The 22,812-nt window shown below is 51.4% G+C and overlaps 1 protein-coding gene across 1 annotated transcript; it reads left to right on the top strand.

The window, feature by feature from the left end:
• Nucleotides 1-493: 493 nt before the first annotated feature.
• Nucleotides 494-21,216, top strand: GRIPAP1 (GRIP1 associated protein 1). The gene is made up of 26 exons (XM_065900620.1): nucleotides 494-538; nucleotides 2,600-2,666; nucleotides 2,808-2,869; nucleotides 3,848-3,874; nucleotides 4,767-4,874; nucleotides 7,451-7,601; nucleotides 8,434-8,618; nucleotides 8,814-8,861; nucleotides 9,566-9,597; nucleotides 9,701-9,748; nucleotides 9,888-9,987; nucleotides 11,296-11,373; nucleotides 11,585-11,677; nucleotides 12,408-12,542; nucleotides 12,950-13,045; nucleotides 13,276-13,488; nucleotides 13,620-13,733; nucleotides 14,511-14,588; nucleotides 14,673-14,768; nucleotides 14,897-14,953; nucleotides 15,060-15,159; nucleotides 17,054-17,184; nucleotides 18,305-18,427; nucleotides 18,585-18,678; nucleotides 19,509-19,663; nucleotides 20,671-21,216. Exons 1-26 carry the CDS (start codon nucleotides 497-499, stop codon nucleotides 20,761-20,763), a joined length of 2,526 nt encoding a protein of 841 aa, XP_065756692.1. The 5' UTR covers nucleotides 494-496; the 3' UTR covers nucleotides 20,764-21,216.
• Nucleotides 21,217-22,812: the final 1,596 nt, after the last annotated feature.

Below are 22,812 nucleotides of genomic sequence, written 5' to 3'. Positions count from 1 at the left end.
TCAGCGTCAAATCTTTAATAACAAAACAAAACAAACAAAAAAAACGCCAACGGTTTCACCAGAGGCGGAATTCCCTTTTGGGGTCACCCGGAGGAGGGCGGGAACAAGACGTGCGAAAGCTTCCGCTTTCTTTTCTACGGTAAAGCCAACCATTCTCCTTAAAGGAGTACCACAGAAGCGTGATTTTCGGTCGGCAAACGCATCCCTAGCGACGAGTCCACCCATGACACAGGGATGCCATAGTGTCGCATCACAATGAGTAGTCTATGAGAGCTCAAAAGCCAGAACAAATGACCTTGATTCTGGTAAAATATTACATTGCAATTCACCTAACCTGTCAGTTTCCTTCTCTTGTTTTCCAAAATGCTGAACTTCCGGAGTAGACTCCTCCCCCCTCTATTCCTGCCCAGTGGTTTGGTCCGACCTTAATACTACTGACAGGAGGGACAAACTGCGTCTGCGCAGAAAGCTCTTGGGGGGGTGGGGGGGGAGGAACATGGCGCAAGCTCTGTCTGAGGAGGAGTTTCAACGGATGCAGGTGCCGCTCGCCGGGGAAAAGACCACCGGGCTAGGCGACGGGAGGGCGGGGAAGAGAAAGATCGTCCCACCGACTTTGTGCAGGGGTTGGGTGGGATGGACCTTGAGCCTAAGGGGTTGGTCTGGAGAAGGGAAACTGAGGCTCCGAGTGGTGAGACTACTGGATTCCGAGATACAATTGGGTTCTGAGGGGATGGATTCTGTTAGCCTTGTGGGCGGAAGAGAGAGTCCTAGCGTGGGCGACACCTTACTCAGACTTGGAGGGGACGAGACCTTTGGGCCCATGCCGGGGACACCTTGGGTGGGCGACGGTAATGCTGGGCTTTGAGGGAAGGAGATCCTGAGAGGGGGAAACCATTTTGCCTGGAGAGGAAGGAAGCGGGTGTTGGGCTGTTTGCTTCGTGGTGGGGGGAGCCCTGGAGAGGGCAATACCATTATCGGTGGGAGGTGGACGTTTCTGTGGGAGATACCACTATGTCAGGGGACTGGGGAAAGACCCCACATGTCATTGTTCCTGGGAGGTGGAGCTCCTGTGCGAGGGGTGGTAGCGGATCCCAAGAGAGGGCAGTACCATTGGATGCTTACGGGTGATCCCATTAGATGTGGGGTGAAGAAGGCCCTGAATGGGTAATACGATTAATCCTTGTTGGAGAGAGGACCAGAGGAGGTGAAAGAGTGATACCTTGGACTGCGTGGAGGGGAAATCACCGGTCTGTGGAGAGGTACCCTGACTGAGTACTGTGACCACTTGATTCTTTTTGGGGGGACTCTGAGATGGATGAAAGGCCAGAGTGGGTCCTTGTTGAGAGAATTCCTTACTGGGGAAGACCATTGGATTTTGTGTGGAGACTCTGAAAGGGGGAAACCCTGCGTAGGGTCCTGTGGGAGGACAGGAGGAACTCCGAGTGAGAGCAGGTAATCCATTCATCCTTGAATGAAGGAAACCAGTTGTCGCTACGTGAGGGACCCTGAGGGTGGAAGACTGAGATAATTGGACCAAAAAAGGGGAAGGCCCCTGTAACTTGTGCAAAGTATTCCATGTGAGTAAGAGTAATCCAACTGGCCCACCCAAGGCCTTGTGGGGGAAAAACCCTGAAGGGTATAGCGTCATCCCATTGGATTATGACTGGGGAGATCTTGAGGGGTATAGGGGATCCTTGAATGAGGAAGATTGATTCTACTGGTCATGAGTGAAGGGAAAACCATTGGGCTCTGATGGATAGACACTGTAAGTGGATGCCAGGGGTGTTCCAACTGGATCAGGACTGGGGGAGACAGATCACTGGGTCTGGGAGAGGACAGGGGCAGGAAAGATTCTGTAGAGGCCAAGCCCTCTCACCTTTAGCAGACCACCCAGGGATGGAGGCTGGTGCCATGGGAGAGAGGGAAAGGTCCTGGTGGGGTAAGGGATGGTGGTCTGGGAAGAATTGGCCTCAGCACCTACAGGGCTGGTAGGTAGGGATATGCTGTTTGGAATGGCCCATACGTCACCTTCCCTCAATTCTTGAAAGGGGTCTGGACATATTTTGAGAGCCTTGGGGGTGGGGACCCTGGGAAGCCCCCTTTTACTCAGTGAAATTGGTCATAATACCAGGCTCTCTTCCCTTGGGAAAGAGGGAGGAAGGCAATCCCCTGCCCCCTACTCTGGCCAAGAGGATAGAGAACACCTCTGACAGAAGACAGAACAGTGTTTAGCGTGTGACGAGGCCAGTCCAGATGAAGAGGCAGACTTTATCCTTTGGGCATGGAACACACATGAGCAAGAGACTGACTGGGTCAGCACTCAGTCATGGCCTGAGGGCACAGTTGGATTGGAAGGGGAGAGATGGAGGCAGCAGGGAGACAGGTGAGGCTGACTGTGTTTATATAAGTAGAACTGGAGAAGGTGGGACAGGCTGAGTGGCTGGACTCATTTGGGATGAAGCAGGCACGGGTCGTAGGAGTGACTAAAGAGGCGCATGGAGGGCAGCAGGGTCTGTAGGGCTCAGGGGATTGGTTCTCTCCTCATGAGGGTAGGGGGCACATTTCTGCCAAGTCATTTCCTTCCCTGCTTCCCCCTAAGGCTCAGCTCCTAGAACTCCGGACAAACAACTACCAGCTTTCAGATGAACTACGCAAGAATGGTGTTGGTGAGCCAAGAGGGTCTCATTAGATGGGGGTGGCTTTGGAGGACAGAGGCCAAGGGGAAAAAATCTCAGAGGCCTGGCAGGAGGACCTTTCGGCTCCTTACCACTGACTGAGGCTGAGACTCCCTGCTTTCCCCACACCAGAACTTACCAGTCTTCGACAGAAGGTCGCCTACCTGGATAAGGAGTTCAACAAAGCTCAGAAGGTACCTCCTTCCACCTACTCACCCACCCATGTGTTCCCTGTAGCCATCTGACTCATTCATCTGTCCAGTAAGCACCTACAGTGAACCAGACCTAATGTTACATGCTGTCACTAGTCATTCAAAAATTTCTCATGGAAGTCTCCTTTGTTTGGTAATTTTATCTAGGTCTGCTTAATTTATTAATTAATTTTCATTTACTCTTAATTCATTTTTAATTTCAATTACTCATTCTCATTCACTGATTTCTAACTAAATAATCAAATCTATCAGTAAATCTGCCTTGAACCTGCCTCCTGTCCCCCACTCATACTCCTGCCTTGTGCTCCTATTCCCCACCCCTGTCCTGGTCCTGTTGGTAAAGTGAGACTAAACCTACCTCTCAAATCCTTTGAAGATGAGATAGCATATAACCTATCATGGCCCCTCAAGGCATTCAAGGCCCTTCTTTGTCTCTTTCTTCACTGCTCTGTCCCCATGCATAGTACAATGTCATACGCAGTATGTTCTCCATATATATTTGTTAGATGAAGGAACACAGAATGCAGAAAGTCTGGCAGTCAGAAAGCTAGGCTTCTCTTTGGTAGGGTACTGATTTCCCAACCTGGCAATGCCCTCAGCTGCCCAGCAGGGGAACAGCAGTTTCCACGGTGCATGGGAGGGATCCACATAGATGTGTTTGGACAGATGGAACAGTGAAGCCATAATTTCTGAGTCCGGAGATCCAGCCTATGAAGGGTTAAATACTAAGACCCATGAAAAGCCTCAAGAGCTTAGAGGAAAGGATGTAAGCAGGGTGCTCCTCATTCACCCACTCACTCCATCATTCCTGTGGGCTACAAATTGTGGTTAAAGACACCCCCATCCCTCACCCCCTGTTATCATTGTCCCCCCTTGACACTTGCCACAGTATCTCCATACCCTAGTGAGGGAGTCCATCTCTGGTCACCTTATCTCTCTTCTCACCTCCCTCACCTTTAGGCACTGAGCAAGAGCAAGAAAGCTCAGGTAAGGGGACCCCTGGCGGGTAAATGTGTCTGGGAGACTGTCTTAGAGGGGATATTTCTGTATGCTGGGGTCTCCTGGTACTGGCCTTTCTTTCTCTGTGTGTGTGCTTGCATCTGTGACTACCTCCCTGCCATGTGTTTTTGTGTCTATCTTTGTTCTCCTGTTTTGTCTCTTACTCTGCACCTCTCTCTGTATGTCTTTCCTTCTCCCTTTCTTTCTCTGTGTCCTCCTCTCTGAGTCTCTCTTTGTCTCTGTCTTTCTGTTCCTCTCGGATTCTTGTTTCTCTCCCCAACCTTCTCTTTTTCTTTCCCCCACCTGTTCCTATCTCTGCCATCGTTTCTCTCTTTTCTTCTTTCCCTTTCTTCCTCTCTCTTGACTCCTTGTTTCTCCCTCCCCTTTTCCTCTCTCCCTGTTCCTCTCTCTCCTGTTCCTTTTTCTCTTCCTGATTCATTTCTTTCCCTGACCCCTTCTCTCTGTTCTCCCTCTGTTGATCTCTCTGTTCCTATCTCTCTGCCGTCCTACCTTTTCTTTTTTTCTCTCTCCCCCATCCCATCCCTCTCTCCTTCCCTATCTAACCCCCTTTCCCCATCTTTCTCTGCTTCCTTTCTTCCCTATTTCTATATACCCCTCTCTTTCCTCCCACTGTCTCCCCTCATCCCTTTCTCCTTCCACATCTTCCCTTCTCTCTACCCCATGTCTCTCCTCCCTCCTTATCTCCTCTTTTATCCCTCCTATGTCTGTCTTTCCCCCTGTATCTCCTGATTTCACCCATCTCATTCTCTGTACCCTATGTTCTCCCCCAATGTCATTTTCTCCCTCTCTCTGTTTCTTTGCCCTGCTGCCCCATCCTTTCTACCCCTGTTGGAGACCTGGCCCACATCTGCCACTGCAGGAAGTCGAGGGGCTGCTGAGTGAAAATGAGATGCTGCAGGCAAAGCTGCACAGCCAGGAGGAGGACTTCCGTTTGCAGAACAGCACGCTTATGGCCGAGTTCAGCAAGGTGCTGGTGCCCTGGATAGTTGAGGGGGGTCCAAGGGGTAGGGGCCACCTGGGCTGAAGCTGGAGGGCAGCTGAGGGTGGTTGGACAGAGCCTGGCCCTGGGTCACTGTCCATGGTGCTGAAACAGGGCCTCGATCTCTGCTGGGGGGGCAGTGATTTGACAGATGGGACCACCCACTGTGCTGGGATTAGAAGGCTGTAAGCCATGAGGTCAGCTGGTTCCTGACCAAGTCACTCCTTTCCTTTGAGCTTCAAGTCTCCTTGTGTATATTTTGGGGCTGATGCTATGGAGCCCCAGGTTGTTGGGAGGTCTTAGGTAAAATTCTTATGCTTAGTATGGGATGGAAAGATGTTCGAGCTGCTTCCCTTTTCTAAGTTTTTCATGTGTTGTAAGGGAAAAAGTCTCACAGCAACAAAAAAGGTATTTCCAAGGCTCTACCTGAGAATGTAGGGCTCAAAACCTTAAAAAAGAAAACAAACCAAAAACACAACCTTTGTGTAGGTACAATACCAGAGGCAATTTAGTAAGTAGTAGTTAAGAGCCAGAGGCCTAGATTAAACTCTTGGCTCTGCCTTTTACTAACTGTAACCTTGAGCAAGTCACTTAAGCTTCCTGTTTCTTGGTTCCCAAATATTTAAAATGGAAAAGATGATAATGACAGTACCTGCCTGGCAGGGCTTTTGTGAGGATTGAATGGGTTAATGTCTATAAACCACTTAGAACAGAGCCTTGCACATGGTATCAGCTATGTAGGTGTTAGCTACTGATAGTATCCTTTTATTAATTCATTTTCCCTCTAAAATATTTCTTGACTATTTAAAAGTTTTATATCCATCCTGTGACCTTGCCCTGCCTCAGCCCTTACCACCTCTATTCCCACAGTGTCCTCGCTGGTCTCCTCACTTCTAGCTTCTTTTACCAGACCAAGCCATAACGGTTGTCCTGACCCGCAGGTCTTACCACATTGCTTCTTTAGACAACACCTCCCAGTGGGTCCTCATCCCCGAAATTTCAGAACCCCTGGTGCTCACATAACAGCTGACCTCATCGCCTCACTTCTCACTGCTTCCTGCCTCTGGCCTCAGTGGTATCATGGTTCTTGCTGGGCGAGGCAGGGGCAGTTATTCCTCTATAAACCCAGCTCGTGTTTCTCAGCACCTGCCCTGGGCTAGGCACTGAGCCAGGTATAGAACCTCCTTCGCACTACCCCTCCTCCTCCTGGAAGCTAGAAATGCTCACAGGGAGACCTGAGTTCCAGGCCCGCCTCCACCACTTATTTGCCAAGATATTTCAGCTCAATTGTTCCTTCAACAAATAGTTATTGAGCCCGCACTATGGGCTCTGTGTTCTGGAAATAGTTGTGAGCAGTACAAAATAGTCCTCCCTCTTGGGTAGCTTATATTCTGGGGGTGGGATGGGGGAAAAGATGATAACATAGTAAACAAATAATAATAATAGCACTGATAGCTGACAGTTACATAGTGTTTACTGTGTGCCAGGTCCTGTTTGATGTGCTTTACATTATTCACTTATTTAATTCTCACAGCAAACCGATGAGATGTCATTACTATCCCTCTTCGACAGATGGGGAAAACTGAGCCCCCTAGAGATGAAGTAATTTGTGCCAAGGTGAAATGGCAGAGTAGAAATTCACATCCAAGCAGTCTGGCTTCCGAATCTATGCTTATGACCTACGTTACGAAATAAAATTTAATTGTGAATCACAATTTATGATCCAAACATTTTCAGAAATTTAAAAAACTAAGAACATGTTAGGTAAATTTAATTGCAATTCATGCTAGGTAAGAAAGAAGCAAACAGAGAGTATTGGAATTTCTGTGTTGGGGGATACTACTTGAAAGGTAACATTTGAGCAGAGCACTGAAGGATGCAGAAAAGTCAGTCATGTGAAGAACTGGATGAAAGGAATGGTGTTCTGGGTAGAAAATATCCCAGGCAATAAAATAAAAATTCTCTGTGGGCCTCAGTCTTCTAATCTGAAAATGGGGACAAAGGATCTTGTCAGGTCTGCTGTGTGAACTGTGTTTTCTTCAGGAGTTGAGCAGGGGGCTGGCTTAGTTTTATTTGCGTTGTACTCCTCTCCACGGGCTCTCCAAGGGCTAACGAGAGGGAGCCATGGGCAGTGCTAACCCTGGAAATGCTCTGAAAGCTGTCTGTGGTGCCTCGGCTCCCAGACGCAGACCCCTCCACAGAAGAAAGCTGGCAGTGGGGCTATCCATGATGCTGACATCTTGGACCAGCAACTTCCAGAGGAGCCTGAGGTCTTGGATTGCAACTGTGAGGTTGAAAGCGGGCAAGCAGAAAATTGTTCTCAGTATTCTCCATCTTCCATGTCTCTGTCACTTAACAGGTGTTTGAGTTTGAGGTTGTTTAACATCTGTGCCTCAGTGTCCTTATCTGTGAAGTGGGGATAATGAGTAATGAGAGCCTCTACATCACAGGGGCGTTATGGAATTAAATGAATTGTAAAGTACATGGGCCAAATGCTATGTATATTTCAGCAAATGTTGTTCTGATTCTTTGCTCTTCTGCTACCTCACTTGTCCCCTGCTCAGCTCTGTAGCCAGATGGAACAGCTGGAGCGGGAGAACCAGCAACTGAAGGATGGGGCTGCCAGGGCAGGGGCTACCCAAGTCGGGAGCCTTGTGGATGGGGAGCTGCTGAGACTGCAGGCAGAGAACACAGCCTTGCAGAAGAACGTGGCAGGTGCATGGAGACCCTCCTGGGGATGTGGGGACCTTGGGGCTTGAGTAAGGTGTTGTCTTCCCTGGGGGAAGAAAAAGGCTTCAGAATCAGGCTTGGCCCTGCCATGAACCAGTGTATGATTTTGGACAAGCCATTTCACCTCTCTGAGCCAAAGCTTTGTCATCTACGAAGTGCATGTAGTGATGTCTACCACCTGGAAAATTGTAGTAGAGATAAGAGGTGATATATTTCTGAGCTTAGTTCAGCACCTGGTACCTAGCAAATGTTACTGATAAGCAGATTGAACATCAGAAAGGAGGTGTTTGCTAAATGGAGAAAGTGAATGAAGGAGTGTTAGGAAGATTCTGAGCCCAAGTTGTCAGTGGGGTCTGGGATGAAAGCTGAAAGAAAGTTTGATAAAGTGTGGGAGTGAGTGTCCTGATGTGTGGACTTGTGGAGAGCAGCTGGGCTTGTGGGGTGGTGGGTGGTAGTTTGGTGATCAGGAAGGAGACTTCGTAGAATGTGGCTGGGGATTAGAGGTTATAGGAGGATTCAGCTGTAAATGGAGGATGGTGGGCATCACCTTGGAGGGCTGTGGGTGGGGCTTGGGGATGGGAGTGGGGCTTGGGAAATTATCTTGGGCTGATTTGATGGTAGACAGGATTTCCGTGGTTGGTGGGGCTTAAAAGATTTGTGAGAGGTGGGGGCGAACCTTTGTTTTGTAGGCTTATGGCCACTGAGGCAGGGTTTCTGCTACCTAAGGGGTTGAAGGCCAGTTCTCCTTCTATTTGAGGTGTGTCAGGGGTCTTCTGAGACAACCTCATCCATCATATGTCTCTGTTCTACCCACCAGCCCTGCAGGAGCGCTACGGGAAAGAGGCTGGGAGGTCCCCAGCTGCCAGTGAGGATCAAGGGGATCCCTTGGGGGGCCCAGCTTCCCCTGTCCTGGCCCCCATGCCATTGGCAGAAGTGGAGCTGAAATGGGAAATGGAGAAGGAGGAAAAGAGACTGCTCTGGGAGCAACTGCAAGGCTTGGAGGTGAATCTGGGTCTGTTGGGGCTGGGGTGCCAGGAGGCAGGCAGATGCCCTAGCTCTGCCTGTGGTCCCACGGAGATATCTGTGATATCACCATCTTGTGGGCTGATGGATTAGGAAGGCAGGAGGGCAGGGAAAGGCACAGGCCTTACCTCCCCGCTTGCTGATAACAACTCCCTCCCTCATCCTTCCCAGCAGACCTTGAAGCAGGCTGAAACATCCAGGCTGCAGGAAGAACTTGCTAAGGTGGGGCTGCCGAGCTTTCCCTGGACTTTGCCCCACCCACTCCCCACCTGCCATGCTTCCCCTGGTAGGGTAGAGGGGCAGAGTATCTCTTCAAAGCCTCAGTTTTGTCATCTGTGAAATGGAGAGACTCACATTTATGTCTCAGATTTGTTTTCAATATGAAATGGGCTAATGTGGTCCTTCTATGTCTTGTGCATGGCAGGCCCCATCCCATCCTTCTGGGTCCTCCTATCTCTGCTTTTTCATTCATCTATCCATCCATCCATCCGTCCATCCATCCAAGCATTTATAGACTGCTGGCTCTTATCTTAGGAACTTGAGACCCAGTGGTGAGGCAGCCAATCATGATCCTGTTTTCCAGGCCTCCCAGCCTAGGTATTCTATGACATGGCCATCGGTCGATAGGTCGGAGGCATAAATGTTGGGCTTTGGAGCCTGAGGAGCTGGGTAGAGGTCATGTTTTTGCTGCCGACCAGCTGTGCAACCAAATTATTTAACCCTTCTGAGACTCAGTTTCCCATTTGTAAAGCCAGTGGTGCTCACTTCTCAGGACTGTTTTGAGGATTCCATGAGGTAACAAAAGTAAATTCCAGTTTCTATAAAGGACTTAGTAGGAAGTGTCTGTAAACATGAAGTAAATTTTTGTCTTTATTAATATTATTCTCATTCTTATCACTTGTCTGTACCCTCCTCCCCCACTCCAGCTTGCTGAGAAACTGAAAAAGAAACAAGAAAGGTAAATTTCTTTCTTCCAGAGCTGGGGGGAAGGGGTTTGCGGGGACTAAGGAGGGGATTGACTTGTGGAATGGACCCATATATGTCTGTCTTTCTGTGCCCAGTTTTTGCCGTCTGCAGACAGAAAAGGAGACGCTATTCAATGACAGCCGGTAACTACCAGGGTTGGGGATATTGGTGGACAATGGGGCAGTGCCCAGCAGGATTAACCGAAGATCACAGGGGCAGGGCTGGGAGACTGGGCCTCAGTCTGTGGTCAATGTGCCCCTCCCTCCCACCAATCACCCCCAGGAACAAGATTGAGGAGTTACAACAGCGGAAGGAAGCTGATCTCAAAGCCCAGTTGGCTCGAACTCAGAAGCTGCAGCAGGAACTTGAGGCTGCCAATCAGGTAAGGGGTTGGGTTCTGAGATCACTGGGATAGGGACAGGGCTGGGAGTCCGGGGAGCTCTGAGGTCTACAGAGGCTAGTTGGGGAGTCTGATATTTCCTGTGTTGGAAATATAGGGACTGGATGGGTCCTGGGCCCCCTAGGAGCTAGGAAAATGGGAACTAGGGAACCCCGAGAGCCCTAGGAGTTGGACTAGGAATCTGCATGAATTAACGATCTCAGCGGGGCTGAGGACTAGGGGCCTATGTGCCACAGGTTTGGATGAATCTGAAACTCCAGGGGATTAGAGACAGGAATCTGGAGAAATCTGTGGTCACTGGATTGGGGCCAGGAGTTTGGAGTGAGTCTGAACTCCCTGGAGGTTGGGTAACTTTGAGACCTATGGGGGCTGGGTGGATATAAGACTTTCAAGGGTAAGACAGTTGGGCCTGGAGTCTGAGTGCATTTGAGGCCCTCAGAGGTTGGGGGCTGGTTTGGGTCTTAAGACACCTAGGAAGTTGGATCATGTGAGTTGGTGGTCCCTGGGGGCTGTGAATAAAAAACTGGTGAGTCTGAGACATCGAGCGACTGGAGCAAAAGTCTAGGTAGGTCTGAGGCTCCTAAGGGTTGGCGGCTGGGTGACTTTAAAGCCTCCAGCCTTCCCCTTAGAGTGAGTGAGTCTCAGGTCCCTTGGATTGGGGGCTATGATGGCTTGTGGGTCTAACTAAAGCCCCTAGGAGCTGGGGACAGAAGTCTGGGTAAAGCTGGGTGTGAAGATCCCCAGAGACTGGGGACAGGAGTGGCAGGTGTGGTATCAGTCTGAGACCTCACCAGGAGCTGGAAACTACACGCTTGTATCAGTTTGAAATCTATAGGATCTGGGGTGGTGAGTTTGGGTGGGTCTTAGACTCTTGGAAACTAGAGACATGGGGGTTGCCTGTGTCTAAAACCCCTGGGGGTTGGGGTCAGGAATCTGGGTGAAGCTGTAGTCCCTGGGGGTTGAGTGTGTCTGAGAATCCTGGGGCCTCTGAGCTGGAATCTGGCTGAGTGTGAGACCATCTTATGGATGGGGGCTGAGTGAATTTGAAATCCCCAGGAGCCTAGGTGGTTTCTGAGGTGCTTAGAACTGGGATACAGGGGTGTGTGAGGCCCCTGGGGATAATGACCAAGAGTCTGGGTGAGCCTGAGATCTCTGATGGCTGGGTAGTCCAAGGCCCTCAAGTACTTAGGCAGCATGCTGCCAGGTGGTCAGAGAGGGAGTCTGTGTGGTCATATGTACCCCAGGGGAGGCTGAGGTCTGGAATGGGCTCCCCTGACGTGGTCCCCACAGAGCTTGGCAGAGCTGAGAGATCAGCGGCAGGGGGAGCTCCTGGAGCATGCGGCAGCTCTGCGAGCCCTACAAGATCAGGTACATTGTACTGAGCGGGCTCAGGGAGGTGGGGGTGAGGGTGGGGGCAGCCTCAGTGGGTATTGTACAGGCAGGCAAGGCCCCAGGGTCCTGCTTCCCCTGGTCGTCGTTCTCGTGGGTGTGTGTATGTGTGTCCTTTCTTTCTTGGCTGCGGGTAGGTCCTGTCCTCCTGTTCTGGACCCACTCTCACTCGTTGTGGGGGTGGGGCCAGGTGTCCATCCAGAGTGCGGATGCGCAGGAACAAGTGGAAGGACTTTTGGCTGAGAACAATGCCTTGAGGACTAGCCTGGCTGCCCTGGAGCAGGTACAGGACACGTGGGAGCCTGCGCCGATCCCTCCCCAGCTCCCCGTCTCCCTCTGCTTTTGATCCACATTGGGGCAACGTCCTCTGGACCTCATGCTGTTCTCCTGCCTCTGTTTCTGTTTCATTCTCAGCTTCTCCTTTCTGTTGGCTTCCACCCCTCTTCTCTCTGGTCATCCATCCCTGCTTTTTTTGCATTCTAGTTTCTCTCCAGTAGACTGCAAGAAGTGTACTAATCTTAGGTGTACACTCAGTGAATTATCCCTGTCTGTATATTTATCTGTCTCCATGTAGCCACCACCCAGATGAAGATATAGAGCATTTTCAGCACCCCAGAAGGTCCCTTTTACCCCTTCTCAATCAATACTTCCCCAGAAGTAACCACTCCTCTGACCTTTAGCAACATAGATTAGTTTTGCTTGCTTTTCAACTTCACGTAAATGGAATCAGACGCCCAATCTATGTCTGGCTTCTTTCCTGAAGCGTTATATCTGTGAGGTTTATCCATATGTAGCACTGATCTGTTCTACTTTCTCTGTGTACTATTTCATTGTATGAATATACCACACTTACCAATCCCCTGTTGATCTCTTTTTCTCACTGCTTTTCTCTTTGAAATACTCTCTCTACTCCTGGCTCTCCTTTCACCTCTCTCCCTGTCTCCCTGGAACACCCCGTGACTGGCCCCTGGGGCCCCTTTCACTGCACTTTCCGTCACCACCACTCTCTCCAGATCCAAACAGCAAAGACCCAAGAACTGAATATGCTCCGGGAACAGACTGCTGGGCTGACAGCTGAGTTGCAGCAGCGGCAGACTGAGTATGAGGACCTCATGGGACAGAAAGATGACCTCAACTCCCAGCTCCAGGTGACGCCTCTGGCTTTGACCTGTCTCCTCCTAGTTCCCTAGTCCTGGCTCAGTGGAGTTTCCCATGAGGTGCTGTGGGAAGACCATGGAGTCAGGTGGACCTGGGTTCCAGTGTGACTCCCGAACTTATTAGCACCTGTGTGTGGCCTCGACCAAGTCATTTCACTTGAGACTGAGCCTCTTCAGTTAGTTAGGATAGCCATTCTGATTCCACAATAGAAACCGGAATAATAGCGGGAGAGTGAATGCTGGGGAGCAGCTAGCAGCCTCTGCCATGTTTCTCATCTAGAAACAGAACATCACCCACTTTACCAGGGTTAAGGGAGATGTTCTTCCAGAAATGTCCTGGGTGAGCAGCACCTCCTGGGGGCTGTTTATCAAACTCACCCTTTTTGTCCCCACATTAGGAGTCATTGCGAGCCAATAGTCGGCTGCTGGAACAACTTCAGGAACTCGGGCAGGAGAAGGAGCAATTGACCCAGGAACTACAGGAGGCTCGTAAGGTGGGCAACACCATAGGGGGAGGCCCAGTCTGCAGGGGGACAGGTGATGTGGGCAAGCCCACGGGAATGGGAGGGCACAGAAGGTGACCAGTTCCATGAGGACGGGTGAGTGACTTAGCCGTTCAGGCGGGATGGGGAGGAGGTGGACTTCGGCTTGTTCCTTGGGCCTTGTTTGGTGTCGGGGGAGGAGGTTGACTGACCTCCTCCTGCCCCCCTCTCCTGGGTGCCAGAGTGCTGAGAAGCGGAAGGCCATGCTGGATGAGCTAGCCATGGAGACGCTGCAGGAGAAGTCCCAGCACAAGGAGGAGCTGGGAGCAGTCCGACTACGGCATGAGAAGGAGGTGCTGGGGGTGCGCGCCCGCTACGAGCGTGAGCTCCGTGAGCTACATGAAGACAAGAAGCGGCAGGAGGAGGAGCTGCGCGGGCAGATCCGCGATGAGAAGGTGGGTGGGCAGATGATAATGCCTCTCTGCGTCTAAAACCTGGGGAGCGTAGCCTTGCTGATGGGCCAGGGGATGGCGTGAGTGAGGCGCCCGCTCCTCCACCTGGCCCTTGCTGCTCTGCCCTCTTGCAGGCCCGAACGCGGGAGCTGGAGACTCTCCAGCAGACAGTGGAAGAACTTCAAGCTCAGGTACACTCCATGGATGGAGCCAAGGGCTGGTTTGAACGGCGCTTGAAGGAGGCTGAGGTGAGTTGGTGCAGAGGCTGGTTGGGGGGTATGCATGTCAAAGCAGGGGACTGGAAGTGGTCAGGCCCTGGAACTTTCTGAGGCTCTGGACTTGGGCATCCCCACAGCGCCCCCTGGCTCAACAGCAGCCCTCTGGAGGGGATCAGGCCATGGCCATCAATCAGTAGGGCAGAATGTCAGATGTGCAAATTTGAAAAGGCACCTCTTCCTTCTGAAATTGTACTTCTGTCGGAAGATTATTATAATATAATAATTCTAATTTTGATGCAACCAGAACTTTTACTACCATTTTCTGGAAAACTCATGGTAATACACAAGAGGCAGTGTCACGTAGCAGTGAAGAGCACACATGCTGGAGCCAGTTGTTTGCCTGGGTTTGAATCCTGTCTGGGCTGCTTTCTAGCCCAGACAGGGCAAGTAAATAACTTGCCTGTGGCCCGTTTTCGACATCCGTAAAAAAAGGGATAACAATAATACCGGCTGTCTAGGTGTTATGGGAGGGTTATATAAACTGAGTTAATATATATAAAATCCCTACAACATTCCTGGTGTGCAGTAAGCGCTACGTTATGTTTTATTAAGTAAAGTAAGATGTAAATGCAGATGTTGTTGGGCTTCGATGTGAATGGCGCAGCCCTCAACGTGACACTCTGTTTCTTCTCTGCATACGCAGGGGCCCTGCTGCAATCCCTCACACCGCTCACTGGGTGTGATGTCCTCTGGGGGGTGTGACGTCCTCTGGGGGGGCCGTGGCCAGACCTGGGACTTGTCTTGTAGGAATCTCTGCAGCAGCAGCAGCAGGAACAAGAGGAAGCCCTCAAGCAGTGTCGGGAGCAGCACGCCGGCGAGCTGAAGGTGCCCATTGCATGATGGCATTCCTCTCTGGTGGGAGGACTGAGGTTTCCCAAGCTGCGGCCTGAGCTGCCCTCTGCTTTGCAGAGCAAGGAAGAGGAGCTTCAGGGTGTGCGGGATCAGCTCCAACAGGCCCAGGAGGAGCGGGACTGCCACCTGAAGACCATCAGCAGCCTGAAGCAGGTCACCCACTGGTCCCTCTGGGTCCCTCAACACACCCTGGGCCTCAGCATGCAGTAATGGGGCAGGGAGGGAGCACACTGCATGCAGCCATTCTGGCACCCACCAGCTGTGCTTTCTCTATCCCACAGGAGGTGAAGGACACGGTGGATGGGCAGCGAATCCTGGAGAAGAAGGGCAGTGCTGCGGTACGATGGGGAAAGGTGTCCAAGCATGGCCCACTCCTGCCCTGCGGCCACCCCCACCTGTGGGCCCACCGGGCCTCAGCCCCTATCTTTCCCCTGCTCCCCACAGCTCAAGGACCTCAAACGGCAGCTGCACCTGGAGCGGAAACGGGCGGATAAACTGCAGGAGCGGTTGCAGGACATCCTCACCAATAGCAAGAGCCGCTCAGGTGAGGGGCCCGGATGGCAGGGGAGGCTGAAGTGTGGGGAGGCAGAGCTTGGGTCTGAAGGCTGGGGCTGCTTCCTATACTTCACTCTGCAGGGCTCTCCTGTGTCTTCTGTCCCTCTTGCGCTTTGTCTGTCTTTTACCCTTTCTCTGCGTCTGTGCCACCTTTGTTTCTTTCTTTCTTTCTTTTTAATATATTTATTTATTTATTTATTTTTGGCTGCGTTGGGTCTTCGTTGCTGCACGTGGGCTTTCTCTAGTTGTGGCGAGCAGCGGCTACTCTTTGTTGCGGTCCACGGGCTTCTCATTGCAGTGGCTTCTCATTGCAGTGGCTTCTCTTGTAGCGGAGCACGGACTCTAGGCACGCAGGCTTCAGTAGTTTTGGCACGTGGGCTCAGTAGTTGTGGTGCATGGGCTTAGTTGCCCCGCGGCCTGTGGGATCTTCCAGGACCAGGGCTCGAACCCGTGTCCCCTGCATTGGCAGGCGGATTCTTAACCGCAGCGCCGCCAGGGAAGTCCCTCCTTCCTCTATCTCTCTCTGCGTTATCTCTCTGTGTGTCTCTCTCTCCTTTTTGCTGTGTCTCTTCTCTGTTTCTGTCTCTCTCTGCCTCCTCATGTCATCTCTGTATCTGCCTTTCTCTCCTGGCTTTCTCTTTCTAGTTCTCTCCTTTTCTCCTCCTGCCTTTTTCTTCTCCCTGTTCCTTTATCTCTGCCTCTCTTCTCTCTCGTCTGTGTCTCTGTTTATCTCCCCACTATCCATCATATACTCCCACACCTCACCCAGAGTCTCTAAGTCTCTTGTATCCATTCTCTCATTCTATAAATATGGACTGAGCCCTCTCGCTCACATCCAGGGTCCCTGGTAGGAGGCCCGCCCAAATCTCAGTCCCCTAGGAGCTCCCTGTTGAGCTAGGGAGACAGACTTACAATCAGGCAGCAACACTACCGTGTGATCATTATGCAGCTAAAATCCATGTTATTTTTGCCACTTAAGGCAGAAGACACAACAGAAAAATTTGAGTTGCCTTGGGCTTTTTTTTAGAAAGAAATGGCCTTTAAATATGTTTAAATAAATAAGATGCAGTGATGGCTCTGGTGCATCTCCCATATCACAAACGAGAGAAAACGTGCTCCCTGTCCCTCCACAGCCATCCTGCTCTTGCTGGAGATCCTTGGCTTGTGGTGTCAGCCCCCCTCCCTGACACCCAGAAGCAGCTGCAAGAACAGAGACACAAGCTTAGTGGCTGTGTTTCAAGTGACATGGCAAAAACGGGTGTATCTCTTACCAAATCAATGTCTCGCTGAGGCACTCAGTCTCCTGAAGTTACCTCTCTTTATAAGGGAGGACTTTTATTTCTGTTCTGTTACAGATTGGTGTACAGATCAACAAACAGATTCAAATTGTGTGCCATACATTCCATCCGTGCATTAGGTGAAATTCAGGTTTAGGTGCATGGCTACGAGTCTGCCGCCATCTTTTCTCTCTCTGTCTCTGCTCTGACTAGTGTCCTTAGCCAGGGTCTCTGTTTGCCTCTATCATCAGCTCTGGCTTGCTGTCTCTCTGGGGTCTTCTCTCTGCACATAGGGGTGCCCCTCTGCCCTCTTCAGCTGTCTTTACCCTGACTCTGAGTGCATTCACCACTTTATGCCCATGTGTGTCCATCTTTCTCCCCATCTTCACCTTTGTTTCACTTCTGGTGTGTGTTTGCCTAGAGAGGCAGCTTCTTTTTCGGTTTCTGCCTTTCCCTACCCTACTGTCGGCTTCCACTGTTAGCCATGCCTGAGTGTCTCTTTGCCTCTCTCCACCTCTGTCAAATCTATTTCTGCCTCTTCTTGCCAGTCGGTGCCCTGGGACCCTGGGGGATTGGGGCTCAGATTTCTCTTCCCTCTCTGCCCAGGGCTCGAGGAGCTGGTTCTATCAGAGATGAATTCACCAAGCCGGACCCAGACTGGGGACAGCAGTAGCATCTCCTCCTTCAGCTACCGCGAGATCTTGCGGGAGAAGGAGAGCTCGACTGTTCCAGCCAGGGTAAGGGGTGGGGAAGAACCTACAGCCCCAGCTTCTACCCAAATTCTGGGCCCTCCTTTTTCCCTCCCCTGCAGCCATCTTCTACTCTGGGCCCAGCACACACATTTTCTTGTCAACTTTTCCTCAAGCTCACCAACTTGGATTCAGATTGCTAAATGGGGGATGGACAAATTATTCTCTCTGACCCTCTGTTTCATCTTTGGGCTAATTCCACCTTTCCTGGTGCTATAAAATACGTGGCTCATAGTAGGTGCATTATCCACGTGGGAGATCCTTTTTTCCAACTCATAATTATCACTTATTGTTTGTGTCAGCTTCCTTGCCAGACACTTTTATTTGGAAATGACCTTTTTATCATTCTGTAAGTAGTATGTATACATTGTAGAAAAGTTTAAAAAACACAAGCAAAGATTTTTTTAAAAAATCCAAAGAAATCACATCTTCACCATACAGAGATCACCACTATAAATCCTTAGTTCATACCGTTCTAGACCTCTCTCTCTCTTTTTTTTAAACCTAAATAAGATTACAAGTAACCTGTTGATCTCTACCCTCCCAATTTGGTAAATTTTCATCTTTTTGAATACTTTGACCTTAGTCAGATTTCTCTAGTTGGTCCCAAAATGTGCTTTATTGCTGGTTTTATGGAAACCAGCATTCAATTTCAGAGCACATTTGCTGCATCTGGTTGCTTTATGTGCCTTAAGTCTCTTGAATCTAGTGTGATCCATTTTTTTCATGACATCAACCTGTAGAAGAGACCAGCCCAGTTGATCTGAAGAAAATGTCCCACCTTTGGGATTTCCCTGCTGGCTTCCTAGTGGTATCATTCAGCTCATTTCTCTCTCCCCTAGTTTTCCTGTCAACTGGAAGTGAGAGCTCATTTGTTATAGGCTCTCTCTTCATGGTCTCAATAAGGCTATGGTGTGGTGGTTCCTGTCTCCCCCTTTAAAAGGCAAAGGGGGATCCAGAGTCTCTGAGGGTGCCGTGGCTTTTCTGCAGTTTGTCTGCAGCCCCAGTTGCAAAGCCCACCCCGGCTTGGTTCTCCTTCTCAGCCCCTGATCCTATCTGGGGTGTCGGCACTAAGCCTGGGCTGGCCTCTCTGCCTTCTTCCCCGCAGTCCTTATCCAGCAGCCCACAGGCCCAGCCCCCGCGGCCAGCAGAGCTGTCAGATGAGGAAGTGGCTGAGCTCTTTCAGCGCCTGGCAGAGACGCAGCAGGAGAAGTGGATGCTGGAGGAGAAGGTGCTGTCTGCCTGCTCGTCCCCTCTTGGCCTGCCCTTGGGGAGGAGGCCGGGGTGGCAGGAGTGGGGGGTGGGGGTGGGGCAATATCTGGCCAGGCCCCTCCTCATGGGTGAACATGCACAGTTGAGGGCCTGAGGTGGGCTGGGCCACCCTGCAGGTGAAGCACCTGGAGGTGAGCAGTGCGTCCATGGCAGAGGACCTCTGCCGGAAGAGCGCCATCATCGAGACCTATGTCATGGACAGCCGGATTGGTCAGTGCCCCTCCCCAGCCCTCACCCCTCGTCCAACCCCTCACCTACCCCCTCCTTCCCCAGTGTCCAGAGCTGCGGCTTCTCTCCTCTCCTTACGGAACTCACCAAAGTTACTGCCGAGACCACAGGTGCTAGAGGGAAGAGCCAGGCAGGCCAGGACCTGTGTGTCTTGCTCTGTATTCCATCTCTTGTCTCGGCTCCTCCCTCCTGTCTGAGTCTCTGTCGTCTCTCCACTCTCCTTTCTCTAGTGTCTCTCCGTCATTCCCATTGTCCTTTCTCCTCCCTGGGTCTCTTCCTCTGCTTTCTCTCCCTTCTCTTCTTTCTGCCCCATCCCCCCTTCATCTTGTCTCACTGTTCCTACTGCCTGTCTAAATGGTTCCACCTCTGGAAATTTTCATTCTCTGGATGCATATCCCTTTTAGGGTCCTTCTCTTCGCTCTTCCTCCCCTTTCCTCCTTTCTCCTCTTCCTTCTCCATCCCCCATTTTTATTTCTTTTGTTCCCTTCTTTCAGATCTTCTCCTCTCCCTGTTTTTTCCTCATCAATCAGAATAATACCAGTTGACGCTTGCTGAGAGCTGACTGTGTGCTCTGTGCTTTGCATACAGATATGTGTTTTTCCAGCTCCATGAGTTAGTTCCTAACCCCATTTCTCAGGGCCTCACAGCTAGTAAGTGAAGCCAGGTCTCACATGGCAAAGCCTCTGCTTCCTCCATTAGATGGCTTCTCCCCCCATTTTTCTCCCCCACTCTCTGTTTCCCTCTTTCCTGCTCTGTCTCTGTCTCTCCTTCGGCTCGACCGAGGGGGTGATTCTCAGCCTGGGCCCTTGCAGATGTGTCTGTGGCAGCAGGCCACACAGACCGTAGTGGGCTGGGCAGCGTCCTGAGAGACCTAGTGAAGCCAGGCGACGAGAACCTTCGGGAGATGAACAAGAAGTTACAGAACATGCTGGAGGAACAGCTCACCAAGAATATGCACTTGCACAAGGCAAGTGTGGCCTACCAGTCTACCCCTTTGTCTCTCCAGCCACATAGCCCCTGGGTCATCTGTCAGTCCCCTCTCCACACACCCCATTCACCAAGCACTCCTTCCCCCTCATCTTCCCATCCTCCAGTCAACCTACTCACTATCCTTGCACCCACCCACTCATCCATTCATACACACATTCAGCCACTCTCCCATCAACCCACCTACTATTTGTCCATCTGTCCTGCTACCCGTCTAATCATCTGCCCATGCCTTTGCACCCATCTCCTTTTTTTTTTTTTAAATATTTGGCTGCACCGGATCTTTGCGGCACATGGGATCTTTAGTTGCAGCATGCGGGATCTAGTTCCCTGACCAGGGATCGAACCCGGGCCCCCTGCATTGGGAGCGTGGAGTCTTAACCACTGGACCACCAGGGAAGTCCCCTGCACCCATTTCCTGATGCATCACTCTCTCTTACCTACTCATCAGTCACCCCTTGTCTTACCTTTTACCCACCCACCCAGCGACCTGCTTGCTTACCTGTTGTCCTCCATCTGTCCTCTGAACAGTTCATTTTTCCACCTATTTGCCTACCATGGATCTCCCATGCATCCACCCACGTGTCCACTCACCCATCCTGCCACCCAAGTATTTCCCCATCTCTGGGGGAAGTCAGAAAGGATGCAAGTCCGGCCCCTGCCTCTAAGAAGCAAGCTCACCATTTAGAGACAAGAAGGTGGCAGGGGTAGGGGTCATGTCCTCCAGCCTCACCACACAGAGCAGATGATCCACTCCCATGTCCATATCCCTAGCTCCAGGCACTCCTCACCCCCTCACACACACCACACACACCTTTTCCGAGCCCAGCCCACTGCTGGGAGCTCTGGGAGCTGCTCCAAATACCTTCCTGTCTCAGGCTAGACATAGCTGGGCATTGATGGGATGAGAAGGATGACACCCAGGCTTGATGAGCGTGCCATCGCCTGCCACCTTCTCTGACTCCTGATGGCTCATTTGTTTCTTAGGACATGGAAGTTCTGTCCCAGGAAATTGTGCGGCTCAGCAAGGAGTGCGTGGGGTCCCCCGACCCAGACCTAGAGCCGGGAGAAGCCAGCTAAAGACCTGCAGGCTGCACCCACTCCCTCCCTTCCCCACCCGCCATTCCCTTGGGCTGTGGTGGGAAAATGGGGGCCAGCGCCAAAATCAGATAGGTTGGGAGACTGGACATTAAAGGGGTTGGAGGCCTGGTGGCTGGCGTTAGTGACCCTGTCTTAGGGCCGAGGCCCCTGGGGAGTGGGGAATCCTGAGGGGAGGGGCAGGGATTCTCCTCCTTCTTGGCCCTGGCTCCCAGGGGCCTTTGCCTTCATCTCTGCATGAGCTCTCCCTCCCAGAGACCAACTCTTTTTTTATTTTATTTTATTTTTTAATTTATGTCTGGAAGCCTGGCTACTCTGCATTTGGGATTGGGGATGCTGGGTGGGGCACGGTCCATGTTCAGCGTTCTAGCAATGTGTGTGTGTGTGTAAAAGCTGTGCAGCCAAAATACCATCTGGCCAGACTGGCCCACCCACTGACTGTCTGCTCTGATTCTTTCCAACCATGAGGGATGTGCTGGGGGTGGGGAGGTTATACCGTTGGAACTGGGAGGGTGGTCTCTGGCTGCAACTTTACTCTCCTTCCCCCACCCTCACCCAGCCTGTCTCCAGTTACTGTTGACCAGCCTCTCAAACTGAATGGAGCAGAAATATCTGCAGATATGTATGTGGGTGAATGTGTATGGGGTGTGGGTATGGATGAGTAGATAGATGGGAGGATGGATAAGTGGTTGGATGGACTGATTGATAAATAAGTAGAAGGTTGCATGGATTGGTGATGGATAGGTTGGGAAATAAATGGATGGATAGGTGACTGGATGAATAAATGGACAAATGGATTGCTAGGTGGATAGGTAGAGGATAGATAGGTGGGGGTATAAATGGATAGATGGATGGCTAGGGGAATGTGTGGATGGATGAGTGGGCAGATAGATGGATGAGCTAATGGGAAGAGTAAAGAGTAGGTGAATAAATGATAGAGCAATGGATAGATGGACAGATAATTGGGTGGTGGGGGATCCATATGGGTAGGGGTAGATGGGGTGAATATACAAATGGATGAGTGAATAGGTAGGTGGATTAATGACTAAATGGACAGATGGGTGGCTAGAGGGAAGGACAGAGTAATTGGCTGTGTGAGGGGGAGAATGGATGGATAAGTGGGTGGTGGGTGGGAGGAGGGATGGACAAATGGACAAATCAGGAGTGTGATGAGCAAATGGAGGATTACATGGATGGATAAGTCCATTGAAAGGCAAAAATTGGCCCTGCATTACTGCTCCCCCATCACCACACACCTTTAATTGTTAAAGGTAAGGCGTCCTCTGTGTGCCATGCCCCTCTCACATCACTCCATTTATTGCTCCCAAAGACACTATCAAGCTGGGGTAACTCTCCATCCGACAAAGAGAAAAACAATGCAAGTCACTTGCTCAAGGACATAAGTCAGTGGCACAGCTGGGGCTTGAACCCACCCATGCCTGAGGTACTTGGTACCCAGTGCTCTTGCTACCCAGGAGCAGAGCCCTCTAGCGGAGGAGGCATGATTTGAGGCTCCTGGATGTGGACAGATGATGGAGACTGCACCTCAGAGTGGGGCCTGCCTGGGGGAGAACCTGCTATGGAGGTGGGACCTGGCTTGTCCCCATCTGTACTCCCCTTACCGCCCCCCCCCGACGTTTCACATCCGCAAACAGGACAGTGCTCCAGTCCCACGGCAGCAATCTTGGTTAGAGCAGGACTCTAACCCCTCCAGCACCACTGGGGAGCAGCTTTGGGGGCCTGGCCTCTAGAAAAACACCCCCCCACCAGTTTTCCCCCACCCCCCCTTCTCCAGCCTAGGGGGCAGGGAGGGGACACAGCGCTGCATCATTCCCCGTGGCACTCCCCGCTCTGGGGCCATTAACAGACGCCTCCCCATCGATCGGATCTGCTAAGTGCTGCTGATTCAGACGGGTGGGGGTGGGGGCCCCTGGGGGCAGAGGGGGTAGGATCTGGGCAGGAAGAGGGGGGAGTCCAGGAAGGAGGTGGGGAGAATTGGCAAAGCTCCCTGCCACCCCCATTTTCCAGATG

The sequence above is a fragment of the Phocoena phocoena genome, chromosome X (assembly GCF_963924675.1).
Source record: "Phocoena phocoena chromosome X, mPhoPho1.1, whole genome shotgun sequence".
Taxonomy (NCBI): domain Eukaryota; kingdom Metazoa; phylum Chordata; class Mammalia; order Artiodactyla; family Phocoenidae; genus Phocoena; species Phocoena phocoena.
Note: the sequence above shows the minus strand (reverse complement) of the source record. Positions and strands in the feature narration are given on the sequence as shown.